General features: G+C 38.6%; 1 protein-coding gene across 1 annotated transcript in view; it reads left to right on the forward strand.

Annotated features, from left to right (window-relative positions):
- Window positions 1-82: 82 nt before the first annotated feature.
- Window positions 83-18,850, forward strand: part of CFAP91 (cilia and flagella associated protein 91) — a 95,352-nt gene continuing 76,584 nt past the window's right edge. Inside the window, exons 1-5 of the mRNA XM_032406629.1 lie at window positions 83-294; window positions 4,956-5,032; window positions 5,548-5,705; window positions 6,513-6,596; window positions 7,841-7,897. Of these exons, the coding sequence (XP_032262520.1) occupies window positions 171-294; window positions 4,956-5,032; window positions 5,548-5,705; window positions 6,513-6,596; window positions 7,841-7,897 (500 nt within the window). The 5' untranslated portion in view covers window positions 83-170. The remainder of the gene's footprint in view (window positions 295-4,955; window positions 5,033-5,547; window positions 5,706-6,512; window positions 6,597-7,840; window positions 7,898-18,850) is intronic.

Raw genomic sequence — 18,850 nt, forward strand, 5'->3', positions numbered from 1 at the left:
GCCCCTTCCGTTTCTAGCCCCGCCCCATGTATTCGCCCCGCCCTTCCCCTCCTGCTCCTCGCCCCGCCCCTTATCTCGGCGCTGAGGAGGAGGTTACCATAGCGACCGTGCACACAGCAGCTAGGCGTCCCTCGTTGGTCCCCGGCTGGCCGGAGGGAAGAGGCGACACCATGAGCCATGTGGTGACTATCGAGGAGCCCCAGGCCAACCCGCAGGTGTCTCAGACCCGGTGCGGGATCAGGTCGGGGGCCTGGGGCAAAGTCTCCTCCAATCGACAGTATGATTTTCTGTACGGTAAGGGTGGCACCAGACTTCCCTCCTGAGGTATTGACTCCTGGGCTGGGTGGGCTTCGGGACGGTGGGACCGGGCCAGGGGCCCGGTGAGCGGAAGATGAGCCTCAGGACGGATCCCTTGTCCGCGGTTATCCTTTGTTGGGTGGGAGCAGCTCCGAGCTCCGCAGGTGGCGGCGCTCTCCGGGCGCGTCGGAAGCCCCAGGTGCGCTCAGAGTCTCGGAGCACCGCGCGGATCCCCTTACTGCTCGCCACCTGTTACCACCTTTTCCTGATAATTTGCACAGCCTTAAGCAATCTTCCCGAAACCTGTTTCCGGTGTTTTGCTATCCAGAAAAGTATGTAATGATTTGCAGGCTTGGAGATTCCCACGTTCAAACTGTGTAAAGTGCCCGACAAAAATGACCTTCCCGCCCCCATTCTCCGGGCAACTCCAAATTTGGCTTTGTAGATAAAGGAGTAGCAGTTTATCTCACCTTTGTTTCTAGTTTTTCTCTTTTTTTTTTAAAAACTTACTGTTACTCATCAAAGCATTGCTTATAAACTAGGTCCACTGGATTCTTTTGGGTCCATAAAGACAGGCCCAGTTTGTTTTAATGCCCTGCTTGTCCGTTTGTGTTCTGTCTCTTTTACTGGACCTTAAGTTTCTTGAGTTCTTTAGGTACTTGTTTTATACAGTTTTTCAGCCTTCTTAGCACCTATTCCAGTGTTGGTACATATGCAAGGTACTTCATAAATGTTTAGTGAATTTTGAATTTACTATTAAAAGAATTTTAATCAGTTAAACATGATTTTTTCTAATTTTGCCCTCATCAGTCCCATGCTCTTCACCTGAACCTTGCATTGCTTTTAACCATGTGGTATCTCTAAGATTCCCAGGATCATCTTTGGATGGGAATCCACAGGTTACTCATTTCTTGGTATAGGGGCTATGTAATGGTTGCTTACATTTTATGGCCAGTGGTTTTCTTTATCCATTCTTGGTTTTATCCTGTAAAATAAGTCTAGTAAACTGTAAACACATCACCGTGTTGATTTCAAAGGTAATTTGGAAATTGGATAGACCTCTTCAGTAAAGACAGGCAAACAATTTACCAAGCTTCTTGTCTCTTTTATTCTTAAAAGTATTCCTTTCTCTCTCTCTCTCTCTCTCTCTTTTTTGCAGGGAGATGCTAAATGTTTCCATGTCCCTTGCAAGGAACAGAAACCCACTCAAAATAGGCCAAATAAAGTTTGGATTGTTCCAATAAAACAGGCAGTCTCACAGCTATTAATGGACAGGAAGCATAGTATAGCCAGGACAAAGTAGAACCAAGACAGGGAAGGTCAGAACTAAGGTATGGTGCCCTTCTGCGTGATTTCTTGGACCTTATGGTTTTTTATCTTGTTTAGGTTGTCAGATTTAGCAAGTAAAAATACAGGATGCACAGTTAAATTTGAATTTGAAATAAATAACGAATAATATTTTAGTATATTTATTTATATATTTAGTATAAATTTTTGGCCCCATGCAATATTTGTGATCTATTTATATAAAAAGTTATTCATTGCCTATATGAAATTTAAATTTAACTGGGCATCCTGTATTCTATCTGTCAACAGATATGTTGCAGAATGTGTAGTCATAAATCATACAGTATTGTGCCATTATCTTCTCTAGATGGCAGGAATGTTTCTATGGATAGCACGTCTTTGTACTCCTTATGGGAAGAAGAGGAGAATAGTTTATAATTTATTATTTAGATTTAGGGGAAATGCAGGCTAAACTCATTTAAGATGAACAGCACAGTTGGAACCATAGACCCAATGACATCTTTTAAATCACTTAAAATAAGAGTATGAATAGAAATTTCCCGTTGGGGACGCCTGGGTGGCTCCGTCAGTTAGGCATCTGCCTTCGGCTCTGCTTCTCCCTCTCCCTCTGCCTGCCGCTCCCTGCTTATGCTCTCTCTCTCTCTCTCTCTGTCAAATAGATAAATAAAAATCTTAAAAAAATTTCCCTTTGTCCCCAATATATCAGACATGTTGAAGCTATAGCCTTTGTCCCTTTAAACAGGTGCATTCATTCAGCCTTCAAATTCATGAGCCTGTAATTTGAGGCCATAAAATCTGGCCTCATCATTCCTAATCAGCCCAGTTTCCATCACTTCTCAACTTGAATCATAGGTGTGCATTTGGGTGCTGCAGCTAAAGAAGAGTATATCTAAAGGTGATGATTCCCAAATTCATATCACTGGTCCAGACTTCTCTCCCAAACTCTAGATTCTTATATCAAATTGCCTACTTCATTTCTCCACTTGGACATATAATAGACACCTAAGGCATGCTTTTCATGTTCTCCCTACAAACCTGCTCCACCACAGGCTTTCCTGTGTCAGTTGATACCAATCCCATACTTTAGTTGCTAAGTCTAAAAATCTTGGAGCCATCATTGTCTCATCTCTCTCTCTCTCTGACACACACCATTCCAATCCATTAAGTCCTCTCTGTCCCACCTTAAAAATATATCTAGAATCCTGCCCCATTTCATCACTTCTCTTGCCACCACCATCATTTCTTCTCTAAGCTCACTGCATGAGCCTCCTAATAGGTCTCCCTGTCTTTTCCATTGTTTCCATGCAGTCTGTCCTTCACTGGGCAGCCACAATGAACATTTTTTTATTTTTTTTAAAGATTTTATTTATTTATTTTCGAGAGAGAGCACATGAGTGAGTGGGCAGAGGGGTAAAGGGGTAGAGAGGGAGGGGAGAAGGAAAGAGAGAGAATCCCAAGCAAACTCCACACTGAGTGCAGAGCCCTATTCGGGGCTCAATCCCACAACCCTGAGATCATGACCTGATCTGAAACCAAGAGTCGGATGCTTAACCGCCTGAGCCACCCAGGAGCCCCTACAATGAACATTTTAAAATGTAAGTCAGATTTTGTCACATCTTGTCTCAAAATCTTGAAATGGTTTCCCTCCTCACTCAGATTAAAAGCCAAAGTCTTTTCAGTGGTCCACAAAGCCCCATGTGATCTAGGCCCCTGGTAACTTGCCTGACCTTTTATCTACCATATTTTGCCTCTCTCACTTGGTTTCAATCCTGTTGGTCTCTGCTGTTCTTCAAACATGTCAGGCATGCTGCCATCCTAGGGCCTTTGCTCTAGCTGTTTCCTCTGCTTCAAATGCTTTTCTTTCAGATAACAGTATAGTTAACTCCCCACTTGCAAGTCTCCTTAAATGTCACCCCTTGGGGCACCTGTGTGGCTCAGTCAGGTTAAGCATCTGCCTTTGGCTCAGGTCATGATCCCAGGGTCCTGGGATCAAGCCCCATGTCGGGCTCCCTACTCAGTAGGTAGCCTGCTTCTCCCTCTCCCTCTGCTGCTCCCCCTGCTTGTTCTCTCTCTTTCTCTCTCCTCTCTCTCTCTGTCAAATAAATAAATAAATAAAATCTTAAAAAAAAAAAAGTCACCCCTCAATGAGGCCTGGCCTGCCCTGACTCCCCTGTGTAAAATTGCAATCCAATCTCCATTACCTGCTCTTTCCCCACTTTTTAAAATAACACTATCCTCTAACATATTATATAATATGCTAATTTGTTGTGTTGTTTATTGTCTCTCTCTCATGAAGTCAGGAATCTTTATCTTTTTCTTGATATGTTCCAGGCACCTTGAACATAGTAACCTGTCAATAAATCTTTCTTGAATGAAAGAGAGCTGAGCCTCTTGTAGTTTTTCAACCTTGGGAGAATATTAAATGTCTGCATTCAATATATCATTTTTGTTGGGTAACTGAGGAGTTTTTAGACTCTAGGAATTGACTCACATTATCTAAATTAAATTAAATTTAAATTACTTATAAATCACAATATCAATTATTAATTTCTGTGAATAAATATGTTGCCAAGTCATCTAGACTAGTTGGTCAGGGTATTTGTTTCTCAAGAGATATCTACTAGGGACATCAAGTCTCTATCTGAAGGTTGCTTATGAAGTTAATATCATATTGTTTAATTTTAAGGGATGGTATAATCGATCATAAATATTCTTCATTGCTTTAAAGATATACCTAACAAGTCCATACTTACAATAACAGGGCAATCTTTTGTGGAACTTTGGAGAAAAAACTTAGTCCCATCATCAACATCCTTCTAAATTTAAGGAGTGAATTATAGCTGGTTTTATTTATTTATTATTAGAGAATGACATTTTCCTACTATGTTTATCAATTCTGAGGTGACATGTTGTTAAGAGTTTGTATCTTTCCCTTGTACTGAATATGGGAGGTAGTGCCCCCAATGTGTTATTTCTTTTACTTGTAAATGGGTGTAGTTAGCATATACAGGGTCTCTCATCTTAGAGTATTTCCTGGGCTACCCAGACCCAGAAAGTGGTTTGTTCATAGGAGAGAAAAGACGGTGTGTTTAGGCTCTGGTGCTTGAGGACATCTCAGGCCTACTTTTTGCCTTGCAATTCTATATAACCTGACTTTGGAATATACAGAGGAGAAATGCATCTAACAGACTCTCACTTGTGATAGAGTAACAGGGCAATGAGCTACTGTAGAGTTAGGCAATATCTAAATCTTGTAATTTGTTTTCCAAATAAGAAATTACATTATTTTGCCATTATTCTCAGTCAAGATATATTCCATTCCTTATACCACCTTATTGTTTATTTTGCAGATCCATTGTTTATTGTGTCAAGTGAGAAAGACCACACGCAGGCAAATATCCAAGCTAACCTGATTCGAAACAGACTGGTAGGTCTAATTCAATCACTAAGGCAGCCTAATGAACGTGAACCATCCAGTTTTGCTAACCACACTAATCAGATTGACTAATCATGAGATCTCCAGTGGATTTTATATTCTGCAGAAATTACTCTGCCATGATTACTAGGGGATAAGACATCTTGATACTTGTGGCCCAATGTGAAGATTAATTAACTAATAGTGAATAAAGGACCCATTATAACCTAATTTATTTCAGTGGGAAAAGTTATATATGCCTGTGTTAAGTTAAAAGAATTCAAGTAGTACAAAAACATATACAGTATGAAATAAATTCTAACCCTCATCCCCCTTCTCATAATCATCCACTGTTATCAGTTTCTTGGGTATCTTTCTGGAGATATTCTATGCATATACAATTACCCTTCTTTCTATGCTACATACACTATTGTGTACCATTTAAAATTTACAATAACAAAATGCTTTAGAAAATCTGATGGTAAAATTTTGTCCTTTTCCTCCCTATCTCCCTGTCCTAATTTTAGAGAAAAGTTCCCAGGTTTAGAAGCATGTTCAGTAACCTGGTCCATTATCCAAGATATTCTCTGTATTGGAGCAAGGCAGACCCTGTCCCACCATTCATCCGCCGGGAATGGAAAGGACAGGAGGAGAAACACAGAGAAGCCCTTGGGCCGCTTGCCATGTAAGTGTCAGGTAGCTTCGGGGGCTACTCATGTTTTTAATGAATGCATTTTTCTTCTTAAGATTTTTTATTCTGTATTTTTTAAAAGTATAATTGGGATGTTACACCTAGGTCAATTGACCCCAAATTCTCTCTCTTAAACCCCCTAGCCAAAACAAGCCTGATTCAGGGGCAGTGGTTATGGGTTTATGGGTTAGTAGATATTCTCAGAAGCTTGGAGTGAATATATATATACAATATATATATATATATATAAAATGACAATTTGCCACCAAAGGTAGAGGTAGAGGTGACTGAATTTGTTTCTTTGATCCATCTTAGAAATTGCAACTATACACTTCTGCTAGTATCTAAATAGATATATATATATATATATTTGGAGATTTGCAGCCAAAGCACCTTCAGAGACAAGTCTCTTGAATTCTTTATTCTTTTAATTATTTATAAGTCATGCCTAGTGAATTAAAAGAAAAAAGCTACCTTTCAGCCTGGACATAAAAAGTTGTCTCTTAAAACTCTATTATTCCTATGTACTATTAATTAAAAGTGCATTTTTGTATGTGAGATTTCATAAATCTACTCTTTTCTTACTCTTACTTCCCCTTGTTAGCTCCCGGTTTCCTGCTCAGGGAAAGTAATTATTATGTAGTCTGAGATAGGTCAGTCAGATGCATGTTATAGAAGACTTTGCTCTCAGTCTCAGATACCCTGTGTATCTCCCACTTTACAGACATAAAAATATGAAATAGAAATTATATTTGGAACTAATATGTTAGAGTTTAATAATGTTTTCCTGCTTCATTTTAGAACTGATAAGTCTTTTCAGATGGCTAAAGAGGCTTATGAAGATCCTGAAATTACTGGAAGGAATCGCTATAAATATTTTGAAAGGTAAGAAGTAATTACTAATGAAAATGAGCCCTGATATTATTAGAAAATGTCTTTATGATAATGATAGCAGCTATCAGTTTTGAGTGCATGCAATGTGTCAGGTACCAGTTTAAGTGCTTTATATATATAATCAATTCTCTTTTTAGATTGTATTTTTAAGTAATCTCTACACCCAACGTGGGGCTCCAGCTCACAACCCTGAGATCAAGAGTTGCATGCTCTACCAAGTGAGCCAGCGAGGCGCCCCTATATAATCAATTTTTACAACAGAAATGTAGGATAAGATATATTATCCCTATTTATCAGTAAGGAAGCTGAGACGAAGAGAGGAAAAATAAATTGCTTGAAGTCTCTTAAGTAAGCAAGGGGCAGATCTGGGATTCCAGCTAAATCTGCCTAACTTCAGAGGTACTAGCTGTAAATAAGAATGTATATTTGAGAACAAAATGAAGTCATCAAATCAAGTGAGATACAGCAGGGACATCATGACAGTATAGCACATGGGAAATTGTTATAAGTGGCCAATAGGTGACATTCACTGGCTTTTTGTGAATGTTGCCAAAACCAATATGGTCGAAAGTTTCACTTTGTTTCATTTGTGATCAATACTCATGTGATAATCATGTAGTCAGATTAAAATAAAATAAGGGTCTCCCTATAGGTCTTCTGTGGTTAGAGAAATAGTCTTGATGCCATATGTACATAAGCTTCCTTGAGAAAGTAAATTTGTAACCCACGTTGTTATTTGTGAGCAACCTCTTTAGAGAAGTTTTATAATGCTGACTTTTTAGAGAAATGTTAAATTTTCAACACAGTATACTCAATTCCTAGACTTTCTGGGGGTAGTTTTTAAAACTAAATCACTGAGAATTTCAGAATGTCTCAGGGAACTAGAGAAGTTGCTGGGAGCTCATGACCAGCTGAAGCCCAGGTATAAGGCATTACTTCTGAAAGTATGATTTGTTTACCATCTGCAGGGAAAATATTGGAATGTTTATTACAAATGCAGATTCATTAGCTCTGTCTTAAATCTACTGGATCTCCTGGGCTGGACTTGGTAATTTGCATTTTAAACAAGAATCTCCCCACTCTCCAGTGATTTTGTGTTTGTCCAGGTTTGAGGATTAGCAATACGGGTTATTCAAGCTCACTGATTTTAAGGGACTAATATGAGAGTTGGAATAAAGCCCAGAGAGCACACAGTGTAAAAGTCCCACACGTTTGTGTTTTTCTTTCTCCACCAGGCCTTTCCTTCCATTTCATCAACAGATGCCATTTAATGTTGTTTTTGCAGCAACCAAGTAAGTAACCATTATTTTACAACTTTTTTTCCTAGTTTTTTATTTATTGTTTGTTCCCATATTTGTTTCCAGAAGTTCTGTAAATCAACATTTTTCAAATTCCAGATCACAAATCATTAGAAAGTCATGACATATTTTAGTGGGTGATGAACAGTATTTTAGAAAATGAAATAGAAAATAACCAGAAGCATCAGATACATTGAGGGTAAATTGCCTTTTTGCTAATAACTTCTGTTTTGGATAGATATATACATTTTTTCATATGTAATGATTATGATGTAAAATGTATTTCTTATTACGTGTTATGGTAAAAATAAAAGTTAAAAAATACTTTAAATATCATCTTTTGCTTCCCTGAAACACACATTTATTTGGGAACAGCTCTTCAACATTTTATCAAGAAAACTAATCAGTTATAAAATAGTTTTTGAGTACTGGAAGTTCATAATTTAATAATCATAATCTACACAAGGTAATTTAATATACGAAGATCAATGAAACATGGTTTCTGTCCCACAGAGGGGTGGACCAAGGTGAGAGAGAGGTAAAGGACAAGGGCCGAATCTGGGATGAATGTGCAGTTCTCCAGTCTTGTTTTAGGGCTATACTGTTTCCTGAGTCAGTATAACTTAATTTGTGTATAAGAGAAAAAAATAAAATGATCAGGAAAAGAAACCTTTTTTAAGGTATCAGATTTCTGAACAGAAATTTAGATAGGGCTTGGCTTTCAAATAAGCCTTTAAAGGATACCCTAACGATACAGCATTTTATGAATAGAATATATGTTATCAAATGTCTGTAATCCTCAAGATAAGTGCCAGTTGTGAACCTGATTCTCTGATTTTTTAATTCTTTTTTGAAGATTATTTATTAGTGCATGAGCAGGATGGCGGGGGAGGGGCGCGTATGCAGACTCCCCACTGAGCAGGGAGCCTGACACGGGGCTTGATCCCAAGATCATGACCTGAGCCAAAGGCAGACACTTACCTGACTGAGCCACCCAGGCACCCCTCTCCTCTGATTTTTTAAGACTATGCGTGGATACCATTGGCTCTCATATAGATGGAGAATAGATTTCTTGCCCTCCCCCTAGAGAGATCAACTTTGTGTGGTGTCAGTTTACTTGGGGACAGCTACAGACTTGTTTTCAGTGAAATGCTCTGTATGAGAAAAGGAGAACATATGAGATTGGTAGATCCCTATAGATACCTTTGATAATTCTTTAAAAGCAGGCTTAGTGGATCACCGACTATGGAGGTAATAATTACATCAGGTCTAAAAGTTGTTTAATTAATTGTGGGGAGTTCTGAGGTCTACAGCGATGAACACTGAGCCTCTTCTTTTCTAAATAACTGTGACGTGGGAGATTCCCTATAAGAATTAAACCGTAACGGTTGACATCTTAAGATACTCTTTGTCTTTCTTAGAAGTTTTTAAAGAATTAATCAGTATCCCCGAATGAAGTCAACTCTGGGATTCTGGCAGGGTTCAATTTCTGAGCAATGAGGATAATCCACCTGATGTTAGCAGGGATAGAATTGTCTGGGGGACCAGCTGGCCTTCTCCAGCCATACCCTTTACATGGTTAGCTGTTGGAGTCTTTACTTTGGACTCATGTAAGCATCTTGGGGAAAAGGATAAAAAGTTAACATTTTTAAAAAGTTCAATGGTGGATTTTAGTTCCACATGTAAGGAGCTTGGCAGTTGCCATCTGTCCTAACAACAAGTAAGAAGCTGAACAAACTGAAAAAGCAACAACTTTTCTTGGATCTGTAAGAAAGGGGGAGAATTCAGGACAAACTGCTCCCCTAAGATTAGAGAGGCATGGTTACAAGGAGGCATGGCTTCCCAGAATCCTAGAGATTCATGAGTGGAAACCACTCCAGAAACTAAGTCCAGGTAGGAAAACCTGAACAATAATTGATGAATTGCTGGAGGCTCTGAGAATTAAATTCTAGGGGGACCTAGTCATTGGGGCTCCCACAATTTTGTGAGATTTACCTCCAGGACCTCAACTAGGTTCTCACAGGGCATTTGGGGAAAAATCCCCTCATGCTCTTGGTAGGGGGAGTGGAAAGGAAACCATTTTGAAATATGCCAGAGCACTCTGTTCTTCTTAACAAGGTCAACTGTTGGAGAAACTAGTTAACCAGAGACTAACCTGCTGGGTATTATTAGAGCCTAACTGACCTGGGGGTAGGAAAATATGCAACTCTAGCCTCCTCTAGCCATCTTGCCCCACCTAGGAGGGGGGTGGGGAGAAAAAACTGAGAAACACTTAAGAAATTCACAGTCCATATGCATAGGCTCACCAAAAGACTGAGACATAATCATAGGATAATAGAACACTTATCTTCCCCCCCTCCTCCTCACCTCACCACCACATTACTAAAGGCCTGTTTACAGTAGTTTTTCTTGCCCAGTACATTATGTGTAGCAGTCAAGAAACAAAAGGCATACTGAAAGGCAAAAAACACAATTTGAAGAGACAGCATAAGCATTAGAACCAGACATGGCAGTTATGTTGGAATTATCAGATCAGGAATTTAAAACAACTATGATTAACATGCTAAGGGGCTCTAATGGATAAAGTGGATAGCATGCAAGATCAGATAGACAATGTATGCAGAGAAAAGGAATCTTAAAGAACTAAAAAAAAAAATGCTAGAAATAAAAAATGCTGTAACAGAAATGAAGAATACCCTTGATGGGCTCATTAGTAGGCTGGACATAGCTTAGGAAAGAATTTTGGAGCTAGAAGATATAACCATAGAAAGCTATAAAACTGGAAAGCAAAGAGAATAAAGACACAAAGACTGAAAAAAAGGAACAGAATATCCAAGAACTGTGGGCAACTACAAAGATATAATAAATGTGTAATGGAAATACCAGAAGAAGAAAGAGAGAAAGGAACAGAAGACATATTTGAAACAATAATGACTGAGGATTTCCCCAAATTAATGTCAGACACCAAACTACAGAGTTAGGAAGCTCAGAGAACACCAAGCAGGATAAATGCCAAAAGAAGTACACTGAGACATATCATATTCAAACTAAAGAAAATCCAGATAGAGAAGAAATTTTGACAGAATCTAGAGGACAAAAATGCCTTACTTATAGAGGAACAAAGATGAGAATTACTTCTGACTTCGCAGAAATCATGTCAGCAAGAAGAGAGAGAAGTGAAAATTTGAAGTGTTGAGAGAAAAAGAAATCAACCTAGAATTCTGTATCCTATGAAATTACCTTCAAAAGTGAAGGAGAAATAAAAACTTCCTCAAACAAAAATTGAGGAAATCTGTTGCTATTAGACCTGCCTTACAAGAAATGTTAAAAGAAGTTCTTTAGAGGGAAGGAAAATAAAAGTCAGAAACTTGGATCTGCATAAAGAAAAGATGGAATAAATGAAGATAAAATGAAAAGTTGTGTTTTTTCATCTGACAGTTGACAGTTTGTTCAAAATAATAGCAACAATGTATTTGGAAACATATATGCAGTTGATACACAGTTGACTAAAAAATATGGGGGTTAGGGGCACTGACCCTCGCATATTAGAAAATCCATGCATAACTTTGACTCCCCCAAAACTTATCTACTCATAGCCTACTGTTGACTGGAAGCCTTACCAATTATATAAACAGTTGATTAACACATACATATTTTGTATATTTATTATGTACTATATTTTTTACAGTAAAGTAAGATAGAGAAAAAATGTTAAAATCACAAGAGAAAATACATTTATAGTACTGTACTATATTTATGAAAAAAAAATCCATGTGTAGGTGGATCTATGCAGTTAAAACCTGTGTTGTTCAAAGGTCAACTGTGTGTGTGTGTATATGTGTGTGTGTATGCTTATGTATGCTTATATTTAAGTAAAATGAATGACAGCAATGATAAAGAGATGGAAGGGAAGAATTAGGATTGTTTTGTTAATTATATGAGGTGTGTATGTTGTCAACTATATGTTGTCAACAAGAAATCCACTTTATTTTTTTATTAAGTTTTTAAATTTTAATTCCAGTATAGTTAACATACAATGTTATATTAGTTTCAGGTGTACAATATAGTGATTCAACCAGTTCTATACATTACTCAGTGTTCAGCATGATAAATGTACTGTTTAATCCCCATGATCTATTTCACCCATCCCCCCCAGCTACCTCCCCTCTAATAACTATCAGTTTGCTCTCTATAGTTAAGAGTCTATTTTTTGTTCTCTCTCTTTTTAAAGAAACCCACTTTAATTATAAAGACACATATAGATTTTCTTTTAAGATTTTATTTTTAAGTAATGTCTACACCCAATGTGGGGCTTGAACTCAAAACCCTGAGATCAAGAGTCACAAGCCCCACCAACTGAGCAGCCAGGCACCCCATAATGTGTCCTTTTTTTTTCTTTAATGTACACTGTATGCCCAGTGTGGGGCTTGAACTCACAACCCCAAGATCTAAGAGTTGCCTGCTCTATTGACTGAGCCAGTCAGGTGCCCTGAGACACCTATAGATTAAAAGTAAATGGGTAGAGAAAAATACATTATGCCAGCACTAATTAAAAGAAAGCTGCAGGAGTTATACTAATTTCAAACAGAGCAGACTTCAAAGCAAGGAAGATTATCAGGGACAAAGAGAGGCATTACACAATGATAAAAGGCTCAGTTCTCCAAAAAGACATACATTATTTCATGTGTATGCACCTAACAACAGAATATCAAACTACGTAAGGCCAAAACTAATAGAATTACAAAGAGAAATGGATGAATCCATTATCATAGTTGGAGACTTTAATACCCTTCCCATAGAGATGGACACATCTAGCAGGCAGCAAATCAGTAAGGCTCTAGTTGAACTCAAGAACACCATCAATCAACTGGATATAATTGATATCTACAGACTACTTCATCCAACAACTGCAGAATACATATTCTTCTCAAGTTCACATGGAAGATTCACCATGATAGAGTACATTCTGGGCCATAAAACACAATTTAACAAATGTGAAAGAATAGAAATCATACAGTGTCTGCTCTCAGACCACAATGGAACTAAACTAGAAATTAATAACAGAAGGATAATAGAGAATTCCTGAATATGTAGAGATTAAATGATACATTTCTAAATGACATGAGGGAGAAAGAAGAAATCTCCACAGAAATGAAAAAATATTTTGAACTTCATGAAAGTGACAGTAGAGTTTTTCAGAATTTGTGGGGTACATTGAAAGCAGTGCTTAGAGGGAAATTTATAGCATTGAATTCATGTATTAGAAAAGAAGAACTAAAACCAATCATCTAGGTTTTCACCTTAGGAAACTAGAAAAAGAAGAGTAAATTAAATCCAAAGCAAGCAAAAGAAAGGAAATAATAAAAATCAGAGCATAAATCAATGGAATTGATCTAGAAAATCAATAGAAAAAAATCAATGAAACCCAGAGCTGGTTCTTCAACAGGATCACTAAAATTGATACCTCTAGCCAGGATAACTGGAAAAAAAAAAAAAAAAGAGAGAGGACACTACTTTCTAATATCAGAAATGAAAGAAAGGATATCACTACAGATTCTATTGACGTTAAAAACATAAAGGAATACTATGAATAACAATGCCTGCAAATTTGATAACCTAGATGAAAAGACTAATTACTTGAGGGGCACCTGGGTGGCTCAGTCAGTTAAGTGTCTGCCTTCGGTTTGATTCGTGATCCCAGGATCGAGCCCAGGCTCCCTCCTCATCGGGGAGCCTGCTTCTCCCTCTCCCTCTGCCCCTACCCCACCCCACTCATGCTCTCTTTCTCACTCTGCTCTCTCTCTCTGATAAAATCTCTTTCTTTTAAAAAGGAAATGCTTGAAAGATACAATTTGTCATAACTCACACAAGAAGAAAGAGACAATGTGAATAGACCCATATCTATTAAAGAAATTAAATTAATAATTAATAACCTTCCAAAACATAAAGCACCAGACTCAGATGGGTCTACTGGTGAATTCTACCAAACTTTTAAGGAAGAAATGATACCATTCTCTACAATCTCTTTTAGATAATAGAAGAAGAGGGAATACTTTCTAACTTCATAAGGCCAGCATTATTCTAAAACCAAAATCAGACAAATCATTAAAAGAAAATGGCAGACCAATGAACATAGGCACAAAAATCCTCAACAGAATATTAGCAAATCAAATTCAATAGTGTATAAAAAGTTATACACCATGACCAGGCTGGTGCAAAGCTGGTTCAGCATTTGGAAATCAATTAGTGTAATCCATCATATCACAGGCTAAACAAGAATAATCACATGATCATGTTAATAAAGGCAGAAAAACTATTTTACAACATCCATGTTTTATTCATGATAAAAACTCTGAGTAAACTAGGAATAGAAGGAAACTTCCCCAACTTGATAAAGAACATGTACATAAAACCTGCAGCATACTTAATAATGAGAAACTCAAAGCTTTTCCACTAAGATCAGGAAAAAGGCAAAGATGTCCCCTCTCACCCCTCCTTTTCAACATCATAGAAGTCCTAGCTAATGCAAGAAGACAAGAAAAGGAAATAAAAGTTATAAGGACTGGGGAGGAAGAAATCTGTCTTTGTTAGCAGATGCTATGTTTATCTATGTAGATAATCAGGGACAAAAAAGGACTAAAAAAACTAGAACCAATAAGTGATTGTAGTAAGGCTGTAGGATACAAGGTTAATATACAAAAGTCCATTGCTTTCCTATATACCAGCAATGAACAAGTGGGATTTAAAATAAAAAATACAGTACCATTTACATTACCATAAAAAATGAAATATTTAGGTAGAAATCCAATAAGGTATATATATACAAGATCTATAGGAGGAAAACTATAAAACTTTGATGAAAGAAATCGAAGAAGAACTAAATAAATGGGGAGATATTCCATGTTCCTGGATGAGAAGACTCAATATTGTCAAGATGTCAAGTCTTCACAACTTGATCTATCGATTTAATGTAATCTCAATCAAAATCCCTGCAAGTTATTTTATGGATATCAACAAACTGATTCTAGAGCTTATATGAATAGTCAATATGTGTTGACAATAGCCAACACAATATTGAAGGAGAAGAACAAAGTTGGAGGACTGACACTATCTGACTTCTAGACCTACTATTAAGCTGTAGTAATCAAGACAGAGTGGTATTGGGGAAAGAATAGACAGATCAGTGAAACAGAATAGGGAGCCCAGAAGTAGGCCCACATAAATATAATCAACTAATCTTTGACAGGAAGAATAAAGGCAATACAATGGAGCAAAGATAGTCTTTTCAACAAATGGTGCTAGGACAACTGGACATTTACATGCAAAAAATAAAAAATAAAAAGAATCCAGACACAGACCTTACACCCTTCACAAAAATTAATTCAAAATGGATCACAGATCTCAGTGTAGAATGTAAAACTGTAAAACTTTTAGAAGATAACAAGAAAAAAATCTAGATGACCTTGGGTATGGCAATGACTTTTTAGCTGAAACACCAAAGGTACAATCCTTTAAAGAAATGATGGATAGGGCGCCTGGGTGGCTCAGTTGGTTAAGCGACTGCCTTCGGCTCAGGTCATGATCCTGGAGTCCCGGGATTGAGTCCCACATCGGGCTCCCTGCTCAGCAGGGAGTCTGCTTCTCTCTGACCCTCCCCCCTCTCATGCTCTCTCTCTCTATCTCATTCTCTCTCTCAAATAAATAAATAAAATCTTAAAAAAAAAAAAAAAAGAAATGATGGATAATCTGGACTTTATTAAAATTAAAAACTGGTTTTTCAAGCAAAGATGGCAGAGTAGTAGGAGGACCCTAGGCTTACCTCATCCCTTGAACACAGCTAGATAAATATTAAATGTTCTGAACACCCAAGGAATCTGAGTACTGACAGAACAAACTGCACAACCAGAGGGAGAGAGAAGGCCACATCATGGAAAGTTGGAGGTGTGGAGATGTGATGGGGAGAAAAGGATGGTGGGTGCTGCAGAGGAGAGGGAGCCCTGATCATGGAGAGAGGCAAGATGGGGGCGTTGCACAGGGGATCACACAAGGAAAACATTTCCCCAAAGCCATTGACTGGGAAAATGAGAGGGGCTGATTATTGTGAGTTTTTACAATCAACAGAACTCAAAGACTGGAGTTTTAGAGTCCTGTGCTGTGGCCAGTGTGGAGCCCGGTAGGTGCTGCAGTGCTCCTGTGGAGAAGTAGGGCAGAGAGCCTGGGAGCAGACAGCATGCTCTGAGGATCCCCTGGGATGCACTGGGAGAGATGGTTCCCCCTTCTTGAAGTGCATCTGGGAGAAGTGGAATTGCTTCTCCAGGGAAAAAAGAGGTCACAGGCACCATTATGCTCCCCCACCCTTAGCATAGACAGACATCTGCTGAGGGTGGCTAACCTGGACACTGGCTTTTGCTTCACTTTACTCCAAACCACTGTGTGTTCATGCTATTTCTGGGACAAACCTCTACCAGCCCCAGTGTGGCAAGACCCTTCCCCAGAGGACCAGCGCACAGGTCCAAGCCATGCCAGGTCCCTAAAGTTTGGAGCTGTAAAACTCAGCCAGCCTGCCTGGGATAAAACACAGGTACCCTGCACTGCCGGGTGGATAGACACCGGACACAGACAGGGTGAAGGCAGGGATCTGCGGGACACCTGGGATACACAAGGGGAGATTGTTCATTCTTCCGTAAGGGCTTCCCAGACAGTGGTGGGCACTAACTCCCCTCTCCAGGATGAGGGAGAGGGCTGGTGCCATTTCCCTTCCCTGCCCCTCAGCATAAACTAACTTCAGTAAGCAGCACAAGCCAACAGTGGCAGCATAAACCACCTATATCAAGCTCTGCCCCCCTGCACTCTGCAGGTGCTTCTTTACTAGGGCAAGTGTGGCTGAGAACCCGAGCAGCAGGCCCCTCCCCCAGAAGACCAGCATAACCCCCCTGTATGCACCAAATCTACAGACCATAGAGTGCTGCAAAGCATCAGGTCTCTTTTAATAAACAGACCAGAGCACAAATACTTAAAACTTGCCACACTCTGGCCAAGTTCCAAACAGTTCCCAGTGCAGGCAAGGTGAAACTGCAGAGGACTGACCTGAGGGAAAGAGTAGCCAGAACACAGCAGCAGAGTGCACACAGCATATACCAGAGACACTTCCTGAAGTGCCAGGCCCAGCACAGCATATGACCTCTTCTCCATAAAGTCATTACTCTCAGGAGCAGGAAACATAACAGGCTTTCCTAACACACAGAAGAAGACAGAGACCTAAACAAATGCCAAGACAGAGGAATTCATCCCAAAAGAAAGAACAGGAAAAGGTCACGCTAGAGATCTAATCGGAACAGATATAAGTAATATGCCTGATCCAGAATTTAAAACAACAACCATAAGGATACTAGCTGGGCTTGAGAAAAGCATAGAAAATACCAGGCAGTCCCTTACCATAGAGATAAAAGTCCTAAAAAGTAGTCAGGCTGAAATAAAAAATGCTATAACCGAGATATAAAACTGACTGGATGTAATGACCACAAGAATGGATGAAACAATGAATGTGATATAGAAGATAAAATTATGGAAAATAATGAAGCTGAAATGAAGAGGGAAAGAAAAATATTGGATTATGAATGTAGACTTAGGGGACTCAGTGACTCCACAAAATATATAACATTCATATCATAGGAGTCCCAGAAGAAGAAGAGAAGGAAAAAGGGGCAGAAGGTTTATTTGAGGAAATTGTAGTTGAAAACTTTTCTAATCTGGGGAAGAAACACATACCCAAATCCAGGAGACACAGAGAACTCCCATCAAAATCAACAAAAGCATGCCAACACCAAGACATATTATAGTAAAATTTGCAAAATACAGAGATAAGGAAAGAATCCTAAAAGCATCAAGAGAAAAGAAGTCCTTAACTTACAAGAGAAGACAAAATAAGGTTAACAGCAGACCTTTCCACAGAAACTTGGCAGGGTAGAACAGATTGGCATGATATATTCAATGTGCTGAATGGGAAAAATATGCAGCCAAGAATACTCGATCTAGCAAGGTTGTCATTCAGAGTAGAAGGAGAGATAAGAGTTTCCCAGACAAACAAAAACTAAAGGAGTATATGATCACTAAACCAGCCTTGCTGGTTTTAAAGGGGACCCTTTGAGTGGGAAAGAAAGACCAAAAGTAACAAAGACTAGAAAGGGACAGAGAAAATCTCCAGGAACAAGGACAAAACAAGTAAAACAATGGCACTGAAGTAATATCTAACAATAATCACTCTGAATGTAAATGGACTAAATGCTCCACTCAAAAGACATAGAGTATCAGAATGGATTAAAAAAAAAAAAAAAAAAGGACCCATCTGTATGCTGCCTACAAGAGACTCACTTTATACCTAAAGGTACCTACAGACTGAAAGTGAGGGGATGGAGAACAACTTATCATGCTAATGGACATGAAGAGAAAGCCAGAGTAGCCATACTTATATCAGATAAAGTAAATTTTAAATCAAAGACGTAACAAGAGTTGAAGAAGGGCACCATATCATAATAAAGGGGTCTATCCAACAAGAAGCTCTAACAATTGTAAATATTTATGCCCCCAACTTGGGAGCACCCAAATATATAAAACAATAACAAACATACAGGAACTCACTGATAATAATACAATAATAGTAGGGAACTTTAACACTCCACTTACAGCAATGGACAGATCATCTAAGCAGAAAGTCAACAAGGAAACAATGGCTTTGAATGATACACTGGAACAGATGGACTTAATGGATATATTCAGAACATTTCATCCTAAAGCAGCAGAATACACATTCTTTTTGGGTGCACATAGGACATTCGTCAGAATAGATCATATACGAGGTCACAAATCAGGCCTCAACAAGTACAAAAAGATTGAGATCATACCATGAATATTTTCTGACTACAACTCTATGAAACTCGAAGTCAACCA

The sequence above is a fragment of the Phoca vitulina genome, unplaced genomic scaffold, assembly GCF_004348235.1.
Source record: "Phoca vitulina isolate PV1807 unplaced genomic scaffold, GSC_HSeal_1.0 scaffold8, whole genome shotgun sequence".
Lineage (NCBI taxonomy): Eukaryota > Metazoa > Chordata > Mammalia > Carnivora > Phocidae > Phoca > Phoca vitulina.